The 25,448-nt window shown below is 38.5% G+C and overlaps 1 protein-coding gene across 5 annotated transcripts in view; it reads right to left on the bottom strand.

Annotated features, from left to right (window-relative positions):
* LOC120531839 (cytoplasmic dynein 1 intermediate chain 2) overlaps window positions 1-25,448 on the bottom strand; it is a 149,394-nt gene that overhangs the window by 32,120 nt on the left and 91,826 nt on the right. For all 5 annotated transcript variants that reach the window (XM_039757619.1, XM_039757618.1, XM_039757620.1 and 2 more), the window contains 5 exons: window positions 18,462-18,624; window positions 16,657-16,756; window positions 10,431-10,556; window positions 9,337-9,483; window positions 7,238-7,351 (listed from right to left, as the gene is read on the bottom strand). In XM_039757619.1, coding sequence (XP_039613553.1) covers window positions 7,238-7,351; window positions 9,337-9,483; window positions 10,431-10,556; window positions 16,657-16,756; window positions 18,462-18,624 — 650 coding nt within the window. The remainder of the gene's footprint in view (window positions 1-7,237; window positions 7,352-9,336; window positions 9,484-10,430; window positions 10,557-16,656; window positions 16,757-18,461; window positions 18,625-25,448) is intronic.

Genomic DNA, 25,448 nt, shown 5'->3' with positions numbered 1-25,448 from the left:
AACATAAATTTCATGCGAAGTGAACCAAAAGATGACCAACTAATTTGGGGCCTCAAACTCCAACCAACTTCACTTCATTCAGTTTCTTATTCTGAAGTCAATTCTCGTTGCTAATTTACCCCGTTATTTAATGCCATGGCAGACATTTCCAAAACTGTTGATTTTCTTTTTATTAATTTTTTAAGACCGTTGTCAAAATATTTAGGAGACCTGAGCAGATCAACATTACTGAGGCCTTCACCTTTCTTTCTTTCTTTTCAGTTATTGTGTGATGGATGCAGGTTGTTGTTTATGTGTTGCTTCATTTTGTATCTTAATATTGTTTGGTTGCTAATTAAGGAAAAAAGAAATAATTAAGGGGCCCGAGTCTTAAGTTGTGCATCAATTAAACTTAAGGCAAGGAGTTCATTAGAAGCAAAATCTGGTCACTAGTTAAGAAAAGGGTTAGACTGAAAACCTGCAGCCACAGTAGCTCTCCAGGACTGGAGTTCGAGACCCCTGGTTTAGAGCAACTGAAGATGATTAGAAGACGACATTTGTCTACATTGACACCACACTCAGTAAAGAGGATGGTTCGAGTGGCCAAGGGATCTCCAAGCGATCACAGCTGGAGAACTGAATTCAGCAGTGGGGTCTTGAGGTCAGAAAGTCTCCAAAACTACAAGATGCCATTTATGTAACCACAAATTGATTACGGAGATTGACAGATAAAAAGCCTCTGCTGTCATCAAACAACAAACTCAGGCGCTTCAGAAGTTTGCCAAATGTTACTGGAACTTTCAACAGAACAATCTCACTGGACTTTCTATGGTCAGACGAGACAAAAAATAGAGCTTCTTCACAGCAAACACCAGAGGTAGGCTTGGCCTACATGCATACAGAAAAGTACCTCATTCTCACTAGAACTTGACTGTCCATCTTTTGTCTTGTGCAAGGCTGAGATCCAATGTTGCCTCAGTTCTGTGTCGTCAGCACTGGCCTCTTATGGAACAATGCGTGCGTTTCAAATTTATTTGTAGCCTATAAAGGACTACATGATAAACACCCTTCATACTTATCACCTGGGATTGCTGGACATGAGTCAAATAGAGCTCATCATTCCACTAATGGTCCGATTTTAAGGTGTAAAATGTTTGGTGTTCACGTTTGTATTCATTTTGTTCCCAATCGTTGGAACCCATTTCCAAGTGTTACAGCTACCATCTCTAGAGGTGTATAAAAGCATTACCATCTGGTTTGGAACAGCATGCAGCAGGACCACCAGGCCTTGTACGGTCAGCTGACAACATCACTGGGTGGGCACTCTCCAACTTCCAGGGCATCTATACCAAGTGACTGATTAGGCACAGTTTTGATTTTATTTCATGGTTAATTTTGCATCTAACAAAATGAATGGGTTTGGTACCATGCAGAAATTAATTCTGTTATTTGTTTATTTATGTTATAGTTTTGACTTTGTTAAAATTAAATTGCATATTATTTCTATTGGTATGCATCACCATTTTCATTTTAAACTGGAACTTTTGCTTATGGTTGCCACCTTGGTTGCTACCACATGACAACAGGAAGTGTGTGGTACATGATGCCAACATCGTTCCTGTACAAAGGTTAGAGTTCTGCACGCCCTAATTGTCCGAGATTGAGGATCATTCTCAAACACGTGTAGCTGTATTTATTTTGAATTTAGGTTTAATCAGTTTTTGGCAACTATATTTTGACTTCAAAATCTGTTTAGTGTTTAATACTCTGTATTTTCTAAAGGACGGTTTAGGAATGTCTTTTCTCACAATGAGTTCAGGCTAGCATTTGGGATTATGTTGCAAGTTTAGTCTTCTAAGTTTGGACTCTTTATTGTTTTATCGATGTTTTCATCTTCCAGTCCCTGATCTTATTCAAAAATGTTTACAGTCACGTTGCGTCAGGACAGGGACATGAGAGGAATGGTGTACATGGGGGAAATGGCACATACACACAAGGACAATGTTCATCCTCCTCCAAGGTACAGTCACGTGAAAAAGAAAGTACACCCTCTTTAAATTCTAAGGTTTGACGTATCATGACACAACAAAAATCATCCTCTCTTTAGCAGGTCTTAAAATTAGGTGAATAGCACCTCAGATGAACAACAACACATGACATATTACACATATGATTATGACATATGTCTTTATTTATTTAACAAAAACTAAGCCAAAATGCAGAAGCAGAGTGTGCAGGGTGTGAAAAATTAAGCGCACCCTGTCACAAGCTGTCTACTAAAGCAGATGGCCTGCTAGTAGTTTGGGACCAACCAGGACTGAGGGGGTAATAAGAGAGGCACGAGAGAGGCAGATGTTCAAAAAACAAAGGTAAATTTATTAGTCCACAATGGAGTAGAGAAAAAGAAAACAGGTGCTGGTATTAAAGGATTCACAAAAAAAATCATGTAAATAATCCTGTGACATGAATTTGAAATTTAATTAAGAAAAAAAAAAAAAGACGACAAATTGGAACACACCGAGGCTCTTACCCTACTATATATATATATCATATATATATATATATATATATATGATATATGATATATATATATATTATATATATAATATATATATATATGATATATATATATATGATATATATATATATGATATATATATGATATTATATATATGATATATATATATATATATATATATATATATATATATATATATATATATATATATATATATACAGTATAGTCAATTCCAGTCAATGTAAGGGCATCAGCAGCCTTAAAATAAAACAAAACTGGACTCTGTTTCATCCCTGGTCAAAAGTACAACTCCTCAAAAAAATCTCAGGAGTTGTTTTTGGTCCTCAGAAGCCTAACACACTCCTTTACATCAATCAGCAGCTCAGCCACCAGGCACCTCTTAGCCTGGCGTGCCTCGCACTACCTAACCCTTCTTAATTCTCTCCAAACGATCGTTCCCCCTCTTGCAGCCACAACTGTACTTATAAAGCCTTATCCATTACCAGGGTCAGCTTGCCTAAACATAGGGAGATACCATTTAAGACCTACTGGGGAAATCGTACACTTCAAGTATAAATCAAAATATCCAACAACAAAATATACATATAAAACACTAAACGCCAAAAACAAAAAAAAACATTTATACTTAACCTTGCGATTTCTAAGACACAAACGCAAACAGTACGGTACATGTACACTAATAGTCCAACTTGGACTCCTCCTATAGCTGTCTTTGGACCTTCCCAGGCAGCCGTGACAGTGTTTAGCTTCAGCGCCAACTTTAAAACACCGGTCGGTAAAAGTGGTATACTACACGCGAGGCTTGCACCCGAAACCAATGGGGGAACATCCGAAAGAAAACGAAACAAACGACCTGAGGGTAGGTCCAAAAACCTTGTTAAAAAAACATTTTTTTTCCCCGGTTGTAAACTCACTGGTATATTGCTCTTTTCAGTTCATACCAAACACTTAACTGAGAGTCTTGCCCCAGTATGTATCTGTACTATAGTGTATTAGTGTCTTGGTGAGGCTATAGCGTCACACATCCTTACTGCTTCCATTGGAATTAAGAGTGTAAGTAGCAACCAGGTGCTGCTAATGGAATGAACTCGATTAATTGATCAACAGCAAATATGCCCATCTCTATAAAAGCAGATGTTCTGGCAGCTTGCTGGTCTAAAGCATCCAGGTGTGTGTTGACACAATGCCAAGGAGGAAAGAAATCAGCAGTGACCTCAGAGAAGGAACTGCTGCTGCCCATCAATCTGGGAAGGGTTAGAAGGCCACGTCCAAACAATCTGAAATCCATCATTCCACAGTGAGAAAGATAATTCACAAGTGAAAAACATTCAAGACAACTGCCAATCTCCCCCGGAGTGGACGTCCCAGCAAATTCACCGCAAGGTCAGACTATGCAATGCTCAGAGAAATTGCAAAAAACCCAAGAGCTATGGTTCAGACTCTACAAGCTTCAGTTAGCATGTTAAATGTTAAAGTTCATGAAAGTACAATTAGAACAATACTGAACAAGTATGGTTTGTTTAGAAAGGGGTGCCAGGAGAAAGCCTCTTCTCTCTAAAAAGATCATAGCAGCACAATTTTGGTTTGCAAATTTGGATCTGAACAAACCACAAGACCTCTGGAACAATATCCTTTGGATAGACCAAAGTGGAGATGTTTGGCCATCATGTACAGTGCCACGTTTGGTGAAAGTACCAGCTATCAAGTATGGTGGTGTAGGGGTGATGATTTGGGCTTGTTTTGCAGCCTCAGGACCTGAGCATTTTGCAGGCATCGAGTCAACCATGAACTCTTCTTGAGTCAAACATGAGGCTGTCTGACAGCTAAAGCTTGGCCGAAATTGTGTCATACAACAGGACAACGATCTCAAGCACATCAGCAAATCTACAACAGAATAGCTTAAAAAGAAAAGAATCAAGGTGTTGCAATGGCCCAGTCAAAGTCCAGACCTCAACCCAATTGAAATGCTGTGGCAGGATCCTTAAGGGAGCTGCACAAAAACGAATGCCAGGAAACCTCGATGAACTGAAGCAATGTTAGAAAGAAGAGTGGCCCAAAATTCCTCAACAACAATGTCAGAGACTGATAAAGTCATACAGAAAATGATGACTTCAAGTTATTGCTGATAAAGGTGGTTCTACAAGCTACTGAATCATGGGGTGGCTCTGAGGCTAGGGATCTGCACTGGCAATCGGAAGTTTGCCGGTTCGAATCCCGTAAATGCCAATGGGGACTCTGCTCTGCTCTGTTGGGCCCTTGAGCAAGGCCCTTAAACTGCAATTGCTGAGCACTTTGAGTAGTGAGAAAAGTGCTAAACAAATGCAAAGAACTATTATTATTATTTATGATTATTATTATTAGTTTTTCACACACGGCTTCTCAAATTTTTGTTAAATTAATAATGACACGATAGAATCTATTGTGTGTTGTTTTACACCTGAGGTTAGATTTAAATCATTCTAGAACCTGATAAGGACCAGATTTTTTTTTCTTTAATTATGTCCTGATACGTAAAAGCATAGAACTATAAGAGGGTGTACTTTCTTTTTCACAAAACTGTACATACCCCATTTTCAGAGGTGTGTCTAGTATTGTATAAATGCTTGCAATAATACAAATGTTCATGTACATTGTATCTGATCTGTTTTACACAAAACTATTTCACATATCCTAAACACAGGAAAAAAAAGTAGAACATGAACACATGTAAAGTAAAATGCAGGATTAACAATCAGGACATTTTACAGGAGCACTGCAATGCTATTTCATTCAGAATACAAACAGAACAGAAGGCAACGTGACCTTCATGCTCAAAAATGAAACAATTATTAAACACCAAATGTCTAAGGGGGCATGTAACACATGTTATTAATAAGTAGGGTAGCAGGATGAGGAGAGTTTTGGGATTAGGCTGTAAATGTATGCACCTTTGACACTGGAATGCAAAGCTGCTGATTGGGGAAGCGTTGCTCATTACGCTACTAGCATATGTTCAGCTGCTGGGGACTGGTTACAACCGTTTGATTTCACTGCGTGGCAGTCTAAAAAATAAGCCCCCAGTTACAGGGAGAGTATTACAGTGATCCCTCGCTATATCACGCTTCGACTTTCGCGGCTTCACTCTATCCCGATTTTTTTTCTCATACACGCTTACATCACTATGCATGCGCTTTCTGAGAACTTTTATCTAAGCCCCACGATGGCTACTAAATGTACTGCTTTTTCTAAGCCTTCTGACAATAAAACTAAGCGCCGGAGGAAGATGCTTACTATCCAGGAGAAGGTGAAACTCTTGGATATGATTAAAGATGGCAGTACCCTACAAAAGCCTCCTCACGTATATGAAATGACAGCGCCAGCAACAGCCTATCAAGATGATCTTCAGCCGCGCACCCAGACACCCACTTCCTACTTCTAGTACTCCTTCAACGGAAGAAGACAACGACACACCTGCTGAAGATACTGCACCACCTGAAGACTCTCCTACTGAGGTCGTGCCTTCATAGGTTAGTGGTTGTGTGCAGTTAAATGTACAGTACAATAATCTACTATATAAAAGCGGTCAGGATTGTCCTTCCGTCCTGTGAGTGCAAAGCATAGCGGTATTCCGCTTATCACAGACTTACTACTTGCGGTACGAAGCGACGCGATGTGAGCAGAGTTCTGGTGCTCCCATCGTTCCCTTGCTTTTGTGTGCGATGCGCTGGAAAAACAGACAAAATTGTGTCTCTGGAAATAATTAATGTTGATGGAGTACAAATGCCTCACCGCGTAGTAAATATCAGGGGAGATGGTGCTTGCTTATTCTCATCTATAGCGTATTTAGTGCATGAAACTCTGTCTTTAGCGGTACAGATTCGGGCTGAGATTGTACGACTTTGGACAGGGACTCGAGGGGATAAGAAATGTTATGAATGAGCACTTTGATGTTCTCATTCCCTACACTTATATGCTTGATGTACACATGGAGCACACACAAATTAATTTTTAATTAATTTTCTCTTATTTTGTCTAATATATTGGGTAATACGAGTGTAATGGTGACTAAAGGGTGTTATTTCATGTCTAGAGGGCTCTAATAATGTTAAAAAAACGTATTTAGAAGGTCGTAAACAGGTTTTCTATACTCTAACTGCGAAAATATTCAATTTATAAATAAAGAATCCTACTTCGCCGAAAATTCATTTATCACGGTAGAGTCTGGAACAGATTAACCGTGATAAACGAGGGTTCACTGTAATCACCGTGTTACATACACACATACAACAGAGAAAGGCAAATACTGTGCACTGGACCTTCCTCACTGCATAAAATAACGTGAAGGAGCAGCATGTTACATATTGTGTCATAACTGGCAAGAGCCACGTTGCTCACTTTGGGTAATTCCTTCACCGGCAGGAATTGGAATTCTTATTTTTGCTTCAGAGTCTTCCTAGTTGCAAGTCAATGAAGAGTAAACCGTTCACTGTGGCTGTTTGGCGGATGATGGCACCATTTTGTTCACTGTGTTTCAAATGCCAATTTGACTGTAAACAATCCGCTTTGCTTACACTCTCACCAAGTTCCCTTTGTCTGATCAGGGAGCATTACATGCATAAGCATCCTTACATTACCAAGGAGAATGGCCTGTGTGGTAGAATTATTTACAAGCAGAGTGAAAAAGTATGACGCATAAACTGACAAACTACTGTATAACAACTAACTTATTTTTGTACCCACCTGTGGCTGGGAGAGCATGTCTAAACTCCAGGAGCACATTTTCCCATCTGTAGAGATGCTGATCAAGTTATGTGCATTCTGCGTTCCAACGACGTTAACACAGTAAACAGGATGCTAAAATAGCATGAACAAATAAAAGAAAATATTAAAGGAGTGCACAGTGACACAAAATTTGTTGATGGAACTCTACATAATGCGCTTATGGACTTTAAAAAATATATATATTAAAACCTTGATGTTTATGATAACATTTATCAAATTAATAAAAGATATTGTAGAGAAATCCCTCAGTATAACTATTTTTTTCAAGTCATAGTACTGGGTTAAGTTATAACTTTGTTCAGTATTAAGTACTTTATTTTAAAGAAGTTTGATACTTTACAAGTCAAAGTTATTTTTTCATAGTCATAACATATATATTAATTTGTCACATGATATTGTATTCTAAAGTGAAGAATATTTTGTAAATTTTTAACAATAACTAGCCTGTTCTAGCATTTTATAATGAAGCTTATGGGTACCGGGATAAGTCAGTCAGTCATTATCCACTCGCTATATCCTAACTACAGGGTCACGGGGGTGTTCTGGAGCCAATCCCAGCCAACACAGGGCACAAAGCAGGAACAAACCCGGGCAGTGAGCCAGCCCACTGCAGGGCACACACACACACACACCAAGTACACACTAGGGACAATTTAGGATCGCCAGTGCACCTAACCTGCATGTCTTTGGACTGTGAGAGAAAACCCACGCAGACACGGGGAGAACATGCAAACTCCTTGCAGGGAGGACCTGGCAAGTGAACCCAAGTCTCCTTACTGCGAGGCAGCAGCGCCACCACTGCTATATAGGATACTGGGGTGCCCTTCTGAAATAAAGCCCTAAATCTTACAGGATACGTCCATTTTTCAAGCTAAAATTGCTATTAGTATTGGTGCATGTCTTGAGATCAAGTACTGAAGAACAGCATATTCCTATTGTTATAAGAAGGAAAAAAAGCCAAAATCCTGTGATGGACTGACACCCTGTGTTTACTCCTGCCTTACACCCTATGCTGGCTGGGATAGGCTCCAGCCTCCTCACTTCCATGTTTCTAAACCTGGAATAAGAAGGTTAGAAAATGATATGGCAAAAAGCAAGCCATTATTGCAAGGTTCAGCCATTTAAAATGGAGAACAGCTGAGTGCATCACTTCACTGCTTATCTTTCTCCATGACACCCTTCAGCTCCACGGGCACATATTTACCTCAGAAAGTCAGTGCCAAGTGCTGTTAACAACATTGAATGCTGAATAACAGATGTGAGATGTTGTCTCCATTCTGTAGACAACTGAACAATAACAACTAAAAAAGACACATTTATGATCGCTATATTTCACTGTATCTTTCAAAAAGATATTGCCAGCTGCAACTGGCAATTATGTGCATATCAGTGAAACAAAATATTAAGCACACACTCTATGACATACAATCAAGTGGAAAAAAATTAACAGACACAAATCCATCCATCTTTTCAATTTGATTATCCAGGGATTGGTCGTGGAACACCTGCAGGCCATCCCAGCAAATATCAGAAGCAAGGCAGCAACAATCTCTGGACAGGGATGCCACTGCGGGAAGACATGGCGAGGAAAAAAAATACGTATGCTTATGTCAAGAAAATCATACTAAGAATCGGTCATAACTTTCATCACTTCCAGTTTACTTTTGTTGTCATAGGCATGTCTCAGAAACGCAGGAGTGATGTTGTCTTAAATCGAAACCTTTGCTATTTCAAAGTTGATGTGTTCAGAAAGTTTTAAGGGCTCCCCCCCTCACCATTCGGGCCTGCGGTATCCATTGTGAATTTCCCTGAGGAAGTGAGTGAGTGAGCATGTAAGTATGTATGCATCTATCTGTCTGTCTATCTATCTATCATTAGCCCCAACAGAAAAGTGAAAGAGTGGGCTAGTTACTCTTTAAAATTTACAAAACATGAACACAAATTCATTTAGCAAATGAACACATACCACGATTGTGAAGAAATAACCTTTTACATCCTTTAAGAGGAAATACAAGTAATGCTTTAGTATTCGATGTAACAGGTAATAACAAACATACCGTGTGAGCAGCGGCAGAGAGGGGTGTCCTTTGCACCGGAGTCCTTTTATTGCTACGGTTATCCCACAGAACTATTTGACCAGAATATGTGCCACCAACAACTAGATTAGGATGAAATTTTGCAAAGGCAGCTGACATAACTGCAGACTGTATAAAAACAAAAAAAGCAGCAGTCCATGAGCAAAAAAACATGTTACTTTTTACTTGATTGCTGTAAAACTGAACAGTGGCAGGTTTCTGGAAATCTGTAAAGTTACACAGTGGACATCAATGTCACTTTCAATCAAAGAAAAGTTAAAAACTCACTATAGCGTGTTTTTAAAATAATACAAGAACATAAAGGTCTACACAAATGCAGTAGTATCTGGCATTTAGCACTTTTTCTTTTTCTACCTTTACACTTTCCATGACTTAAAGAGTTTATACAAATAACAACACATCAGCGTTGAGTAATTCTGGAATAAAACATGAAAAGAAAACGAAATTATGTTTATTTTAAATAAAAAAATTAGTTGTATTTAAATGATAATGTTGAACATATCACACTCAAAAACTAAAAATAAATTAATTTTGAACAAATTTATAATGTAATGGCTTGAAAAAATCTATTGCTTCAATTAAATGTGAAGAAAAATATTTCACACTCTTTTGTTTATAGATCTCAGACCTTTTCATACAATATCCGTTCTGTAAGAAGCACATATGTTTCCATTTAATGCGTCTTTTTCCATAGGGCAAACTCCACAGTCAATATGCTAATAAAGATTTTGTGTTTGTGTGCATTGTGTTTTTTCCATATATTTATATATGGTTGCCACTTCTCAATATAATTGATGAAATGAGTGAAACAGAGGACGGCTGACAATTCTTTCAAACATGTTTAAGCCATCTGAAAGTTGTGAAGCTCTGGATTATTCCTTTTGAACTTCTACTCTTCAGGTCCTCAATCAACATGTGTTTGCAAATAAATGTGGTCGAGGCACATGCCGGCTCAATGAAATCATTATGCTGAAACGCAGAAGGAAACTGCTGGCAAAAGGCCAAACTCATCAGTTAAAACCACCCATTTGGCGCGACAGGATCTCGCATCATACCTGGCAATGAAAGACATACTCTGGTGTGGTTTTCTTGTATTTCATGTTCCACACAAGGGCTACACCATCTGGCTCGTGGGGGGCATCCTCGTTGTTGTTGTATGAAGCAACAAGCAGTTCAGGATACTGTTGACAGAAAAATCAGTAAAAATAAATGTCAAGAGGAAGTCAAGATTGCCTGAAGGTCCAGTTCCTTTAAAAATGTTACCCTCTGTGGTGGTTCTGAATGTTTCTTTATGTGCGTCAGCCTCTTCAACAGAACAGATTTTTTACTAAAAATGCTTCAGTGTTAAGCTTTTTTTTTTTTATGGTGGACTAAGTCCTTAAAAAGAAAAATGTGCATTTTTTCACGGGAAGTCAGATGTCTTCTATACTTTACTCGATGGCTTGTGCAATAAAGTGACATGAGGAAACCTGAACATCCATGACACTGCTCTGAATACTTCTGGGTTTGGGGCTCGGAGGCTGTTATACAAAGTAATACTATCTAAATACTTATTTTTAAACATCAGATAATAAATATGGATTAAAAAAAAAAAACAAAACTCTGGTAATCTTGATAAATTTAAAGCAAGCGCTGTATATAATAAATGGCACCAACAATATGATAAATGTGTTCAGAAAACTGGATAATTTACAAGCATGCACACTATTCATCCATCTGTCTTCCAAACCTGCTGTACCCTGAGCAGGGTCACGGTCAAGCTGGAGCATCTCCCATCAAGCATAGGGCAAGGTGCCATTTACACTAATACAGTTATACTGAATGGCCATTTATAAAATTCAAAACCATAGCTTGTACAAGTTCTAGCTCTTGTCCTAGTCTGCGAGAGGCATAACACCACAAACCCTTTTCCTATAATGGTGTCATAAGCCTGGATAACACACTGCAGGATTTTAAAATGTTCCTCTGTGGGGGGGGGAAAAAAAGCTTTGTATTCTTATAGCTTGTAAGAGGTGGCTGGGACACCCCTGAGATGAAAGGATGGGGGAAGGCAGCTACTTGTGGACACTGCCTCCCCCAAAACAATAGATGGCAGCTCCCCTGGAGTGTAGCAGTGCCCCGCATTCCCACAGGGCATCCAGGGACTGGGATTTCGGTTTCTCCGCCCTGTTGGGTCCCTGTGGGTGCGGTGAAAGGACCTGGGGAGTCATGCTTCTGATATAGCCCTGAAGTCACAAGGACGGAAGCCCCGAAGTACTGCTGAGCTGATTGAAGAACTTTAATTCTCTGTCTGACCAGGAAGTCCTGGCAAGTCATGTGGACAGAAAAGCAGAAGAACCTCTGGGTCAAGAACTATATAAAGGACTGCTGAAGACCCCAAAAGCGAGCCAGAGTCAGGAGAAGTAGGACAGAACTTGCCGGGAGGTGTGGAAGAGATATATAAAAGACAATTGTGATTATTTTATGTACTTGATTGTATCATTGTGGCTGTGGTGACTAGGGGGCACTGTTTTGGAGAAGAAAATAATTAAAGGTCTTCTTGGTGCTTTTAACCCGTGTCCTGAGTGTATGTCTGTTGGAGAACTTAATCTGCGAGTATATATGATAACTCTCTTAGATTACAAATTTGTATTTTATATGGGATTTTTTTGTTTGCCTTCTTCACAGGTACCAGTAGATACTTGAGCCTAATGTATACTGTACATAACGAATAGGACTAACTTATCTTGTAATTCATCGCACCACTGCAGGACTCTTGGTATCAACATCCAAAGTAAGTCTGCACAGCCCTGGAATACACTGCATATGTTTATAAAGACTCCAAATGTTTATACAAAATACTTATTGGGATGAAGATGCATTACAAATGACATTAAACTATAGGAGTTATAAGCCACAGTAGACGCATATTAAAAGAATGTAGCATTAATTTGTTTAAATCATAAAAGAAAATCAAATTATTGACATTTTTGCAAGGTTTAAAAATAGCTAGTGTGGCTTCAGTCACCAATCACTAAGCAGTGAAACTGAACTAAAAATACATTTATTTGCTTGGTAGACATCTTTATCCAAAGCGACTTACATAATGGAGTAACATTAGGCCTGGGCCCGTTTGTTCAGGTGATAGGACAAGTAACAAAAGCTGACTGCCACAAGTGAAGAGATGTAATAACTATTAATTTACAATCAATACCACAATGAAACTTAAAACAACAAAATTAACAGACGACAGAAAATATCACAGAGCAAAGCTAGTTTTTTTTTTATTTTATTTTTTTAAAGTAAACACTGAAAGCAAGAATAATGAATGGTCACAGGCAGGTGTGTAGTGGAAAACTACTATGAATAACATCTGATGCATCTTACAGGTTTAGTTTATAGGGTCATTATTATTTCGTGACAGTAAGTTAAATTTGGACAGAAATGAACGCCTTTCTGCTAAATAACATTTCTTGACATCATACACTTCAAATAGTTATAAAAAGCTCATAAAAACGCGTAACATGATGAGTATGCCAATCCATGATGTTCTCATAACAGTCTAAAATTTAGAAACTACGAATTTAACTTGCATAATTTTGCCAAGAACAAGACTCACCTTTTTAATATGAAAAAAATCGTACGTTTTTCAGAGATGATCTACTGTATTAAAATATGAGCCATGATCTGTTTTTCCTGAGGCACGGCTAACATACTGTATATTCAGGGAATGTCTCCTAGAACTCACACACACTTATGACACTTAAATAAGCGCCAATGAAAAAAGGAAAACTCAATGTGAAGTGGGAGTAAGGATAGATTTACTATTTTTCAATAGCACTAAATGCACCCAAAACAACAGCTTTCACATTTCATTTATCTTTGAACAGTTAGTTTAAGATTGTCCATCATACACAAAGTGTGTTAAAATGCATTCATCTCTTTTTAAAGTGTGAACAGTTATATAACTTACACCATACTGCATGTCACTCCATTGAATATAATGCATTTTATAAAAAATATATTTTTGTAAAATGGTCATAAATGGCATTAACAAATATTAAAAACTGAATGTGATTGTGTTTCTTCAAATTTCAGTAAAACAAACGCACCATGCTAGTATTAAAGCTGAAGTATACAACTCTCACAAACTGAAAACTGACTTGAAAGTTTAGAGTTTTAAAGAAAGACAGTCCATGTTTATGAAGCCTGGAGAGCTTCTGCTGCCAATGTAATTTTATCTTTGGATTCCCTCGTATTTTGCAGATTTTTTTGGTTCAGAAAAAAAAAAACTGCTTTCATTTGCAATATTTTGTCTCATTTTTAACACCTGAAGTTCCAAATAAGAATCTCTCAAAATACTTCAGCAGGGCTCTATAATCCTTGGACCTGTAAAGAATGCAGTGGGATGACAGCTGCTCAAAAGATGCTGTTTTGCACAGATAATCACAAAAATACTTTTGTTTACTACTGGGAACTTCCGACCAGCTCTTTATTAAGTTTTTTACACTGATTTCATAAGTGAAATCGGAGTTAAGCCAGCATGTCAGGTTTTTGAGATGCACATCATTGACGTTTTGACAAGTTTGAATATCAATATATCAAGACAATATCTGGAGTTTGAACTCTGTCCCACCCAAAATTGTTTTGATGTGTTTATTCTGAAAACCAACCAGAAGACAATACCAGCATGTTCTCCATAAGCTCAGCATAACTCTATGCTCTGTGACTGCCAAGATAATTCTGAACAACTGTGGTGTTATGGGTCCACAGCTCGCTAAGCAAACGCCATTTTTTAAAATAAATAATCACCGCACACGCGGTGGCTTCATGAGGGGGCATGGTGGCCATAGCAAGCCACAGGGCGATCTGCGGTGTGGGCGTTTCTCACCGTGTGCACAGGTGAGGAACTGCCCACATCCGTGATAGTTCCCGTGGCTAATGTGCTACAGCTGCTATTGCCCCTCGCAACATAAAAGAAGCACGGGTCGGTTGGCAGGGAGGAGAGAAAAAAAAAGATCAGAGAAAAGAGAAAAAGAGGACGGAGGTTATAGGGAGCGAGGAAGCAAGTCGGTGCGAGAGAGAAAGACACACAGAGCATATGGGTGAGCGATCGAACGAGCGCTGGCAGGCAGCTGCGAGGAAGCCTGGGTGTTGGGCCTACACCCAGGAGTTGGAGTTGGAAGTCGCTCCTGCTGAGCGAGCAGGTAGCGGGAGTGACCAGGGAAAGGCGACTGGCCGCGGAAGGCCGGAAAGGCAGCGGGAGTCGGGAGGCTTGGTCGGGGATTACCCAACGTGAGCGTCCTGGCCGTTGGATACGAACCAAGTCTCGGGACTGGGATGAGTGCCATCCCGAAGCCAGGGATCGGGAGGTCTCCAGTCTCGTGTGGATGTGAGGTGTAAAAGGGCAGCTGCAGAGTGTCTCGCAGGCTGCAAAGCCCATGCGGGAGAAGCAGGTGAGACACTAACAGAAAAGAAGCACCAGGCTGCTTGTCATTGTTGTGGATTTTTAAAGACTGCTTCCTGTATGAACATTTTAACCTCGTTTTAAAGGGATTGTTTTTATCATTGTTTTTTTTAAACCTCCACGTTTTTCTTTTAATGGATTATTTATTTAATGACTCTTTTTGAATCACTGCACTTTATGAACACTTTATTTTTGATTTGTTTTTTTAATAAAAGCACTTTGCACATTTATACCTTCCCCTTGCTCAATTGTTATTGCCTCAACTGTCTAGATCATCGGTGACATTACCAACGGTGTTGGGTTCGAGGTCTCCCAAACAGCGATGGGAGCATGGAGTCGAACCCACATCGTCACAACAACCTGCACGAATGCCCATGCTGCTGATTCAGTTGGCTTCAGTTTCCTTTTGAACTCATCGTCAAGCATCAGTTCATGGATTTCAGGACCAACATAAACACCTTCCTTCATTTTGGCTTCACTTTTCTTGAGTCCAAACTTATTTCTTAAATGCTGAAACACATCAACGTTTCTGTCCATTGCCTTGAGAAAATTTTCAAAGTAATGGCGAACCTGAACAAAATGTCCTGAAATGTAATGTTACGTTAAGGAAACAGTAGAACCAACAACCTAGTGTAGCATCAAGTCCAAGTTGTGTCATTATGCTTAAGAGTCACATAAGACTTGGTAATCAGTAACAAATATTTTTCCGCTAATTAAAAATTTATAATTTTTAAATAAAATTAATAATGACAAGGTAAACAAGTTACAGCTGTTAGTAGTGTGTGGCATCGCTAGTACAATTACAGGTATTTATCAAAATGGTTATCCATCTTTACTGTCCAGTCACCCTAGTTGTCCAAGACCTGGAACATCATAACTAAAAAATGGGACGTGCTGGATGAAAACGGTTTTCAGATTTGCAGTCAGCAAGTGGAATTTGTTAAAGAACAGGTGAAAGAATCCCAGTAGCAAAATGCTTGTTGACCAGTGTAATTAGCCATGTGCTAGAGCTATGATCCAAAACAAGCCTTAAAATAACCCTCTCCCTCCACGAGAAAGTAAAGACATTAGACCCTGTGAAATAATAATAAAAATGTTTTACTGTTTACAAGGCTTTTCTATCTTCTTAATGAAAAAAGTGCAAAGCATCTGCACAGAAATTGGAAACAAAAGACTTTCCAGGTGAGCCCAGAGTCACAACTTCAAACAATGGAACAAGACAGCCTCACGCTGCCTCTATGTGGCACAGCTAATGTGTGCCCCAAGACTAGAATTGTGTGAATGCAATAATATACTTATTGCTAGTATGTGGCCATACATTGTACTTTGTTGGTCGTTTTTCCATTATGTATTTTTGTTAATTCAGATACAGTGGCTCAATGGTTAGCACTGCTGACTCGTAGTTCACTCAGATCACATTTTTTGCCACAATTACCAATCCAGCATAGCTGGCAGATTTTTCTCTAGTCCTCGTGGACAATTAGAACACCACTGCACCACTATAAGCTTAAATTAAATAAACTTTTTTTATAAACTAGTTAAGTTCCCCCTTCCCAATTGATTGCAAGGCATTTCGAGATGTTTGGTGAAATTTCCAAACATTTCCTTCATTTCACAAACTCATGATGTACGGTTCACTCATCAGTAATTCTCATTAATTGCTAAAACACTGGTCAGAATTCAGACAAATTAAGAAAACACCCTATAATACTTTAAGGCCTAAGAAGCAGGAAAAAAAAAAAACCTAAATCTGGACTGATGTTCTTGATAGTTCCACCTGCTATAATTTTACTTCAGGTAATACTAAGAATTTATGTTCATAAAAATTTGTTTACCTGAGGAGACCAATCCAAGCAAGTAACAACGCGATGCTTTGACCAACGTTCATCCATAAATTGTCTGTTTAAGGACAATTTGGCCCCTGCCTGGATCTCCCTAAAAAAACAATTTAACAAGTAACATGAAAAAATAAATAAATACTATACATACATAGTAAAAAAACACTGATTAACGATCAAAAAAGTGAAGACATATATATAGACAGTACATGACCTGTAAGCTACTGAATGAGTGAATCAATAGGATTTACATAGCTTTAAAATGTCACCTAAACAACACTGCTAAGGAAAGGTATGAATTTTTTGTATTTTTGTTGTTAGCCAATTGATATTTTTTAGGAAGTTAACTTCTGAAAATTGGTATAAAACTGAACTTCTTGGTTTGTTTAATTTCAATTACTCAATTTCCATTCGCTTTTTAAGTGTAGTAAACAGGGCTGTGGAGTCGGTACACAAAACCTTCAACTCCTACTAAGACTCTGACTCCTCAATTTCTGGTACAACCAACTGCAACTTCAACTCTTCGATTTGTGATTAGACGCATAGATTTACTGTTTTTATTGGAAGCACACAACATATAAGATATGAGGCATTTCATCACTGCCAACGTGAGCCATCAGGCTACTCAAAGTTTGGGTTTAAGGCCTGTAGCAGCAATGTTGTTGTGGCTTACAAACACTGAGTAACGTTAAGCATATGACTACTTTTACAAAATAAAAAAAAACCAAGAATATCTAAAATGGCGATTCCCAACGTGGGGCGCACGCCCCACTGGGGCAATTCGAGAATTTAGGTACGTTAAAAAATTTATAAAATGAAAAAACAAATTCACTATTAAATATGATAGAAAAAAATAAATATTTTTTATTTTTTGCAGAGACATTTATATACAGTATTTATATAAACATATAGGGTGGCACAGATCTAATTATGCAATTTTCATTACGCTATAACTTATTAAGTTTATTACATAGAAAATCACCCGAAAAATCCCGGACCATCGAGAAGTGTGCGAACTGACGACATGAAGAATCGTCTTCGCTGAACTGGAATCGTCCCAGCATAAATCAAAGTCATCCAGACGATCTGGATCTGCATAATTAGATCTGGACCACCCTGTAGAAGGGATGGTAAAGGACCCTTTAATTTATGATTTTACAACCGGCTTGGGTTTTTCTACTTAGAAATCGTTTTTACCATTAAAATAATATGAATTGTAACAATGATTATAAAATTTTGCAGTATAACAAAAATATAAAATGATCGAAATATTACAAAAAAAGCTGTCATTAAACTTATTTAATATTTATGAATATCACGTCCCTTATATGTTTTCAAAACTGTATTTGCTGTATTTTCATATTACTTCATATTATATATATATATATTTTTTTTTAACAATTTCTTAGTGATTTCTTTGTCTATCCTTTCTCTCTTTGGTTCCCATGTTCTTTGGAAGCTTGTTTAGACCAAATTAATGACATTATGGGCGTCTTCCAGATGAGTAGGAGTTCACTTTTTGAAGAGGTAATAATAAGAATAAGGTATATGTTACAGTGGGGGACGCATGGCCACAAAAAGGCTGGGAACCACTGGTCTAGAAAAAAAAATAAGTTTAATTGAATCAGTATACGTAAAATTGGAAATTTTAACACATTATATTACAATGTACATTTAGCCAGAGTCGGAACATTTTTACCCAATAGTAACCCAATAATGGCTTCCAACTTGGACTCCACAGCCCTGGTAGGAAATGCCACAGTCAATCTTGCCTATGCAATATAGTACAATACATTATTTACCCTTCTTTCTCCTCCAAGTCTCTGCCACTATAGTCAAAGAAGACATCCACACGCTCAGAGAGGGCCCGCTCGATGATGCGGGTGCTGTGATCAAAGAAAGACAAAAACTCCTCTGTGTGCAGGATTTGTAGTTTTTCTTCTTCAGTCAATTCATGAGGAGGAACTGCAGAAAAAGAAGTTAGCTTCTGCTTAGTTAACAGTAAAATAAAAGTATTTCAAATATTCTGATAAACGTCAATCGATTTGTGTCATGTTAGAAATATTCCTGCCTTCCAGGAGATTTTTTTGCCTTTGGCAGAAACATATTTCAGAAGTAAAGTTTGGATTTTTAAACCTTAACCTTGTGATCATCATCTGCCAAGCTGCATTATGCATTTTTTTTTGCAAGATGTTCCTGAAAGATGCTCTGTATAGCAGTCATTTGATATTCAGCCCAGGGATATCACTAATTATATAAACAGATATTCTAATTACTTTGTGCAGGGGCAAAAACAAAAAGAGGACCATTAACTATCTAGTTAGATTGCAATTTAGCGCTAATTGAAAATGCTCTTTCTCAAAAAAGCAGATGATGAAAACTTTTCCACCCAGCAAGTATGTGGTATACCCAGGACATAAATCTCCAAAGGAACACACGTATCATAGAGAGCCAACATGTGATAACAAAAAATCAAAATATATAAAAAAAAAAACACCCGTTTCAATCAGCAAATGTAAAGATATATGTTTACATATTACTGTGTTATTTCAAAGGTACTCAGTTTAAAGTGATTTAGAAAAATTCCAGCAACCCCCATGGAATAAGAAAATGCTAGGACATGTCTGAATGAGTTTGAAAATAACTGCAATAACAAAGCTGGTTTTGTCTACAACTATGGGAGCAACTGCACATGATCTAGATGTACTGCAGCAGATGATTTCAAAACTTAAAGCATATAATATGTAAGACTCATAGTTTGCCCTACAAGCAATACGTGGACAAATAATCTTCTTATTGATGACCTTGTCACAACCACAAAGAAAACATTTCCAAATATAGCCCCAGAAGAAAACTGTGACATGCAGAATTTTGGGGGTGCTGACTGGATCATAAGAAAATTGCTTTTCCCGTTAAGGCGATTAACAAAAACCTGGCATAGAATATAAGACACATCTGTACTTGCAGGGCTTGTAAAAAAACGTAAGTCACATTACTTCAAATATTGCTACAGTGTAAGAGCTGGGAGGGAAGAAAAGATTTGAAAGACTTTTTCTCTTAGTTCCAAAAGAGCAGAAGAAAATGTTTTTAGCCATAGATTAATGTATTTCTAGATAATCATATACGTATTGGGCTATTCAAAATGAAAGAGCAGATTTCAAAAAATGATTTCAAGCAAACTGTATAAGACACAAACACATTCTGCACATCACTGGATAGAGGAAAGTTCAAAGTTAAAACTTCAACTTCAAGAAGATTCGAATTACTTCATTTTCATGCAAGATGGTGCCCTGCCTCATTTCCACTTGGAGGTCTGGTGTTACCTGAATGGCACCATTCCATGATGATGGACTGGAAAAAGTGGACAAGATCTTGCTCATCGTCTATGGCCTCCTAGGTCTCCATACCTTACCTCCTGCCATTTTTATCTATGAGGGTGTTTGTCTCACCTATGCCCGCTAATCTTCAAGACTTGTGACATCGAATTGAGGAAGCTGTGAATTCAGTAACTAGGAACCAATTGACTTGTGTGCGGCAAGAAATGGTCTGCCATTTTGATGTTTATCACGCGACACCTGGCTGCGAATGCCTCCACACCTTCTTGTAATTGTCATAATAGTTTTTTACTTTGATTTTTGCCATTCGTTTAAAGGTTAAGTCACCACATTTTTTTGACTTCTCACTTATGACCCTTGCCTGGCTCTCTACTGCGCCTGTTCTCCTGATCCTTGTTTTTAGAATTACTGGCGTTTTGAAATCTTAGCAGAATGGTGGGTTTATGAACAGAAAATACGCCACATAAAAATACAATGATCCAAACGTTAAAATATCAGGTGGTTAGTAGTTAACTAACTCCCTTTATGTGAAATAGATTTAAGCAAGAAATGTTTCATCTTATGAAATAAACGTGTGAATCCAAGCGAGAGAAACTATTGACAAAAACACCGTGCCATTCACAGGCAGGCTAAACTGCAGAGCGCTTACTGCAGCATGTAAAATGCTTTACTTTCTGGTTTTAAGAAGAAGTTTTAGTTTAGAAAATTTATTTAAAGGAAATTAGTATGATAAAAAGATTTCAAAAATTGTCCTAAGATTAACTAAAAGGATTTTTTTTTAAGGAAACAAGAGAGAGTAGAAATTGCTATTGTTAGCTGAATTAATATGAATACTATTAATATTAATGTAAACAAAGGCAATAGACACATTACAAGGTATAATGTAGTGTCCATGGCTCTGTCATCTATATCACTGCATGGCTTTACTCTGATTAGTCACAATTACATTCTGACCAGGCAAAAGTACATCTTAGATATCTAAATTGTAATTTGATTAGTTGGAATTCAAATATATAGTCATATGAAAAAGTTTGGGAGCCCCTGTTAATTCTTTGGATTTTTGTTTCTCATTGGCTTCCTTTTAATATATGACATGCCTTATGGAAACAGTAATATTTCAGCAGTGACATTAAGTTTATTGGATTAACAGAAAATATGCAATATGCATCATAACAAAATCAGACAGGTACATAAATTTGGGCACCACAACAGAGATATGACATCAATACTTAGTGGAGCCTCCTTTTGCTAATCTAACAGATGCCTCTAGATGCCTCCTACAGCCTTTGATGAGTGTCTGGATTCTGGATGGAGGTATTTCTGACCATTCTTCCATACAAAATCTCTCCAGTTTAGTTCAATTTGATGGCTGCCAAGCATGGACAGCCTGCTTCAAATCAACCCATAGATTTTCGATGATATTCAAGTCAGGGGACTGTGATGGCCATTCCAGAACATTGTACTTTTTGAATGCCTTTCTAGATTTCAAACTGTGTTTTGGGTCATTGTCTTGTTGGAATATCCAACCCCTGTGTAACTTCAACTTTGTGACTGATGCTTGAACATTAAGAAGAATTTGTTGAAATTGGGTTGAATTCATCCAACCCTCGACGTTAACAAGGGCCCCAGTCCATGAACTGGCCACACAGCATGATGGAACCTCCACCAAATTTGACAGGAGGTAGCAGGTGTTTTTCTTAGAATGGGGTGTTGTTCTTCCGCCATGCAAAGCGCTTTTTGTTATGACCAAATAACTCAATTTATCTCTCATCAGTCCAAAGCACTTTGTTCCAAAATGAATCTGGCTTCTCTAAATGAGTATTTGCATACAACAAGCGACTCTGTTTGTGGCGTAAGTGCAGAAAGGGCTTCTTTCTCTTCACCCTGCCATACAGATGTTCTTTGTGCAAATTGCGCTGAATTGTAGAACGATGTACAGACACACCATCTGCAGTGAGATGTTCTTGCAGGTCTTTGGAGGTGATCTGTGGGTTGTCTGTAACCATTCTCACAATCCTGCGCATATGTCGCTCCTGTATTTTTCTTGGCCTGCCAGACCTGAGTTGGTTTAACAGCAACTGTGCCTGTGGCCTTCCATTTCCTGATTCCATTCCTTACAGTTGAAACTGACAGTTTAAACCTCTGAGATCACTTTTTGTAGCCTTCCCCTAAACCAGGGTGTCGAACTCCAGGCCTGGAGGGCCGCAATGGCTGCAGGTTTTCATTCTAACCCTTTTCCTAATCAGCGAACAGTTTTCACTGCTAATTCACTCCTTAATTTTAATAGCCCTATTTTGGAGGATTCAGTCCTCTGAATTGATTTCTTTCTTCATTAAATGACAGCCATACAGAAATGATATGTGAAACGAGCCAACAGATGACTAGCTAAACTGGGATTTCAAACTCCAACCAATCTCTTGATGAGAAGCTGATTCTTGCTGTTAATCAAACCCGTTATTTAATTCCATGGCTTGTTGCTGCTCTCATTCTGCCACTGCAGACTTTTCCAAAACTGATTGATTTTTCTGTTTTTTCTAAGAACATCAACAAAATGTTTTGGTGGCCTGAGAGATCAACTTTACCGAGACCTTCACCTTTCTTTATTTTTAGATATTGTGTGATAGGCACAGGTGAGCTGGTCATGTAGTGGCTCATTTTGTGTCTCGTTGTTTGGCTGCTAATTAAGGAAAAAAAAGACAACTAACGGGCCTGAGTCAAGTTAATTAAAACTAAGACAAAAGAAGTTAATTAGCAGCCAAAACTGGTCACTAATGAGGAAGATGGTCAGAATGAAAACCTGCAGTCACTACGGCCCTCCAGGACTGGAGTTTGACACCTGTGCCCTAAACCATGAGACTGAACAATCTTTTTCAGATCTTTGAAGAGTTGCTTTGAGGATCCCATGCTGTCTGTCACTCTTCAGAGGAGAGTCAAAGGGAAGCACAACTTGCAATTGACATCCTTAAATACCTTTTACCACTCATGATTGGACTCACCCGTCTATGAAGTTCAAGGCTTAACGAGCTCATCCAACCAATTTGGTGTTGCAAGTAATCAGCATTGAGCAGTGACAGGCATTCAAATCAGCAAAATTAAAAAGGGACCCACATTTTTGCACAGCCAGTTTTTCACATTTGATTTAATTTCATACAACTAAATACGGCTTCACTCGAAATCTTTGTTCAGAAAACACAGCAGTACTCAGATGTTCCTAGGAAATGAGACATACCACGGTTATCTTTCTGTTGAAAGTAAATTATTATGCAGGCTGAGAGGGGTTCCCAAACTTTTTCATATGACTGTAACTTATTTACGTTTACATGTATTTGCTTGGCAGATGCTTTCATGAAAATAGACTTACAAAGGGCTGTTTAGGAGTTTAAAGGTAGTAGCAATACATTTTTTGTTTGAATAGACAAAATGACAAACAGGGATGCAGTTTAAAACACTGATTAGTTGGAATGTACATTAGACAGAGATAACTGTGATGTACTTAGTGATAAACACACTTGAGGGATATTGACCTCTATGGAGCTCTATGAAGCATTACAGATATCTACCATTAACCGATACATCAACTTGGCAGACATCTGGAGGACGCCACAATCTAGACTTATCTTCCTGTTGAGGGTGATCTACGACATCCTTTCTTGCCCTCAGAACCTCACATAGTGGCATGGTGAAGATGGAGGCTGTTCCCTCTGTGGAAGCGTCAAGGTAAGCCTCCAGAACATATTGTCAGGTTGTAAAGTGGCTTTGACCCAGGGATGCTTCAGGTGGCATGATGAAGTTCTAGCAAAGTTGGCCGAGATCCTGGAGAGCTGTAGGGTAGCAGTAAACTGCACACCGGCAATAGCTAAGCATGCCCTAGCAGGATTTGTAAAGTCCAGCAGTAAGTATCAACCTCCTGCACAGAAGAAGTTTAGCATGCTCACACCTGGCAAAGAGTGGCAGATATTAACCTCAGGAAACAGCTGATCTTCCCAAGAAAGGTTGCAACTACTCTCCGGCCAGATATAGTCATGAGGGTCCTGCTCATCGAACTAACCATCCCTTGGAAGGAGGGTATGATAAGAGTCCATGAAAGTAATCACTTCAGGTATACCGAGCTGGCAGCGGAGTGCCAAGAGGCTGACTGGAAAGCCAGAGTTTACCCCATGGAGGTCAGTTGCCGGTGCTTAGTTGGCAAAGCAACAGTCCAATTGTTACACGGTGCAGGAGTGATGGACTCGAGCTTGAGGAAAGCCATAAAGGCAGAGAAGAAAAGGAGAAAGGGAGCTACTGGCTTTGGCTGCGGAGGAATGACATTGGTTGGTGGTCAGTACCCCAGTGAAGGCAACTGCAAGGGGTGGCTTGGGAGACGTCCCCAGGATGCCACTGGTCTCCCCGCTGGGAGATGTACTGGTTTAGGGGGTGAAACATCCGTGACTGGCAGTTTCCCGCAGTGATGACACTGCAGCTGACCTAACGGCACTGGTGGAGGTGCTACCGGCTGAAGAGCCGAAGCAGGATATACCATCTTACATGTACAATGAACACAGTGAAATTTTGACTAGTTCAAATTGAAACTGGAGATACCTTAAATATATTTTGATCAGTCAAAATTAAAATTGCAGATACCTATAATTACATTTAAAACTAGAATCAGAGATATCTTCAGTTCAGTTTTGACAAGTTAAATCTGCATTCTAGATACCAAAATTACATTTTAGATATCTGTAATTAAATGCATTACAGATGTTATTAATTCTAATTTTTGACTACTCAAAATATAATTACAGCTTTTTTGTAACTGAAAGCTACGCAGAAGTCAACTGGAAAATAGATTAATAATATAAAATGTAAAAGATCTTGCCATATACATGTCTGGTGGGTGCTTTTTTTGCTCCAATTCTGATTGTTCAAAGTTTATTTCCAAATTTAGTGTACATCTGGAATGATTATCTGTGGCCTAAAGAAAAAAAGTTAAGGTGCTTTAGAGCAAATAAAAAGGACGAGAGGAGACGTTCCCCATCAAATTTAAACTCATCATCATCTACATTCACTGAACAATTCTTTGCCTCACTATACTAATACTGGGTAGGGCCTCCTACTGCTCTCAAAACAGCCTCAATACTTTGTGACATGAATTCCACAAGATTTTGGAAACATCTGTTTGGCATTCTGGTCCATGCTGATCTGACTGCATCACAACATTTTTGCAGATGCCTCAGCTGCTCATTCACGTTATGAATCTCCCATTCTACCACATCTCAGAGGTATTCTACAGGACTTAGATCTGGAGACAGGGAAGACCATTGAAAAACACTGAACTCATTGTCGTATTTATGAAACCAGTTTGAGACGGGTTTTACTTTGTGACATGGCACATTATTATGGTGAAAGTAGCCATAAAAAGATAGGTAAATTGTGGCTATGAAAGCATGCGCATGCACATCCAAATATATAAGAAAA

This window comes from Polypterus senegalus, chromosome 6 (assembly GCF_016835505.1).
Source record: "Polypterus senegalus isolate Bchr_013 chromosome 6, ASM1683550v1, whole genome shotgun sequence".
NCBI classification, from domain to species: Eukaryota; Metazoa; Chordata; class Cladistia; order Polypteriformes; family Polypteridae; genus Polypterus; species Polypterus senegalus.
The sequence above is the reverse complement of the archived record's forward strand: the minus strand, read 5'-3'. Positions and strand labels throughout refer to the sequence as shown.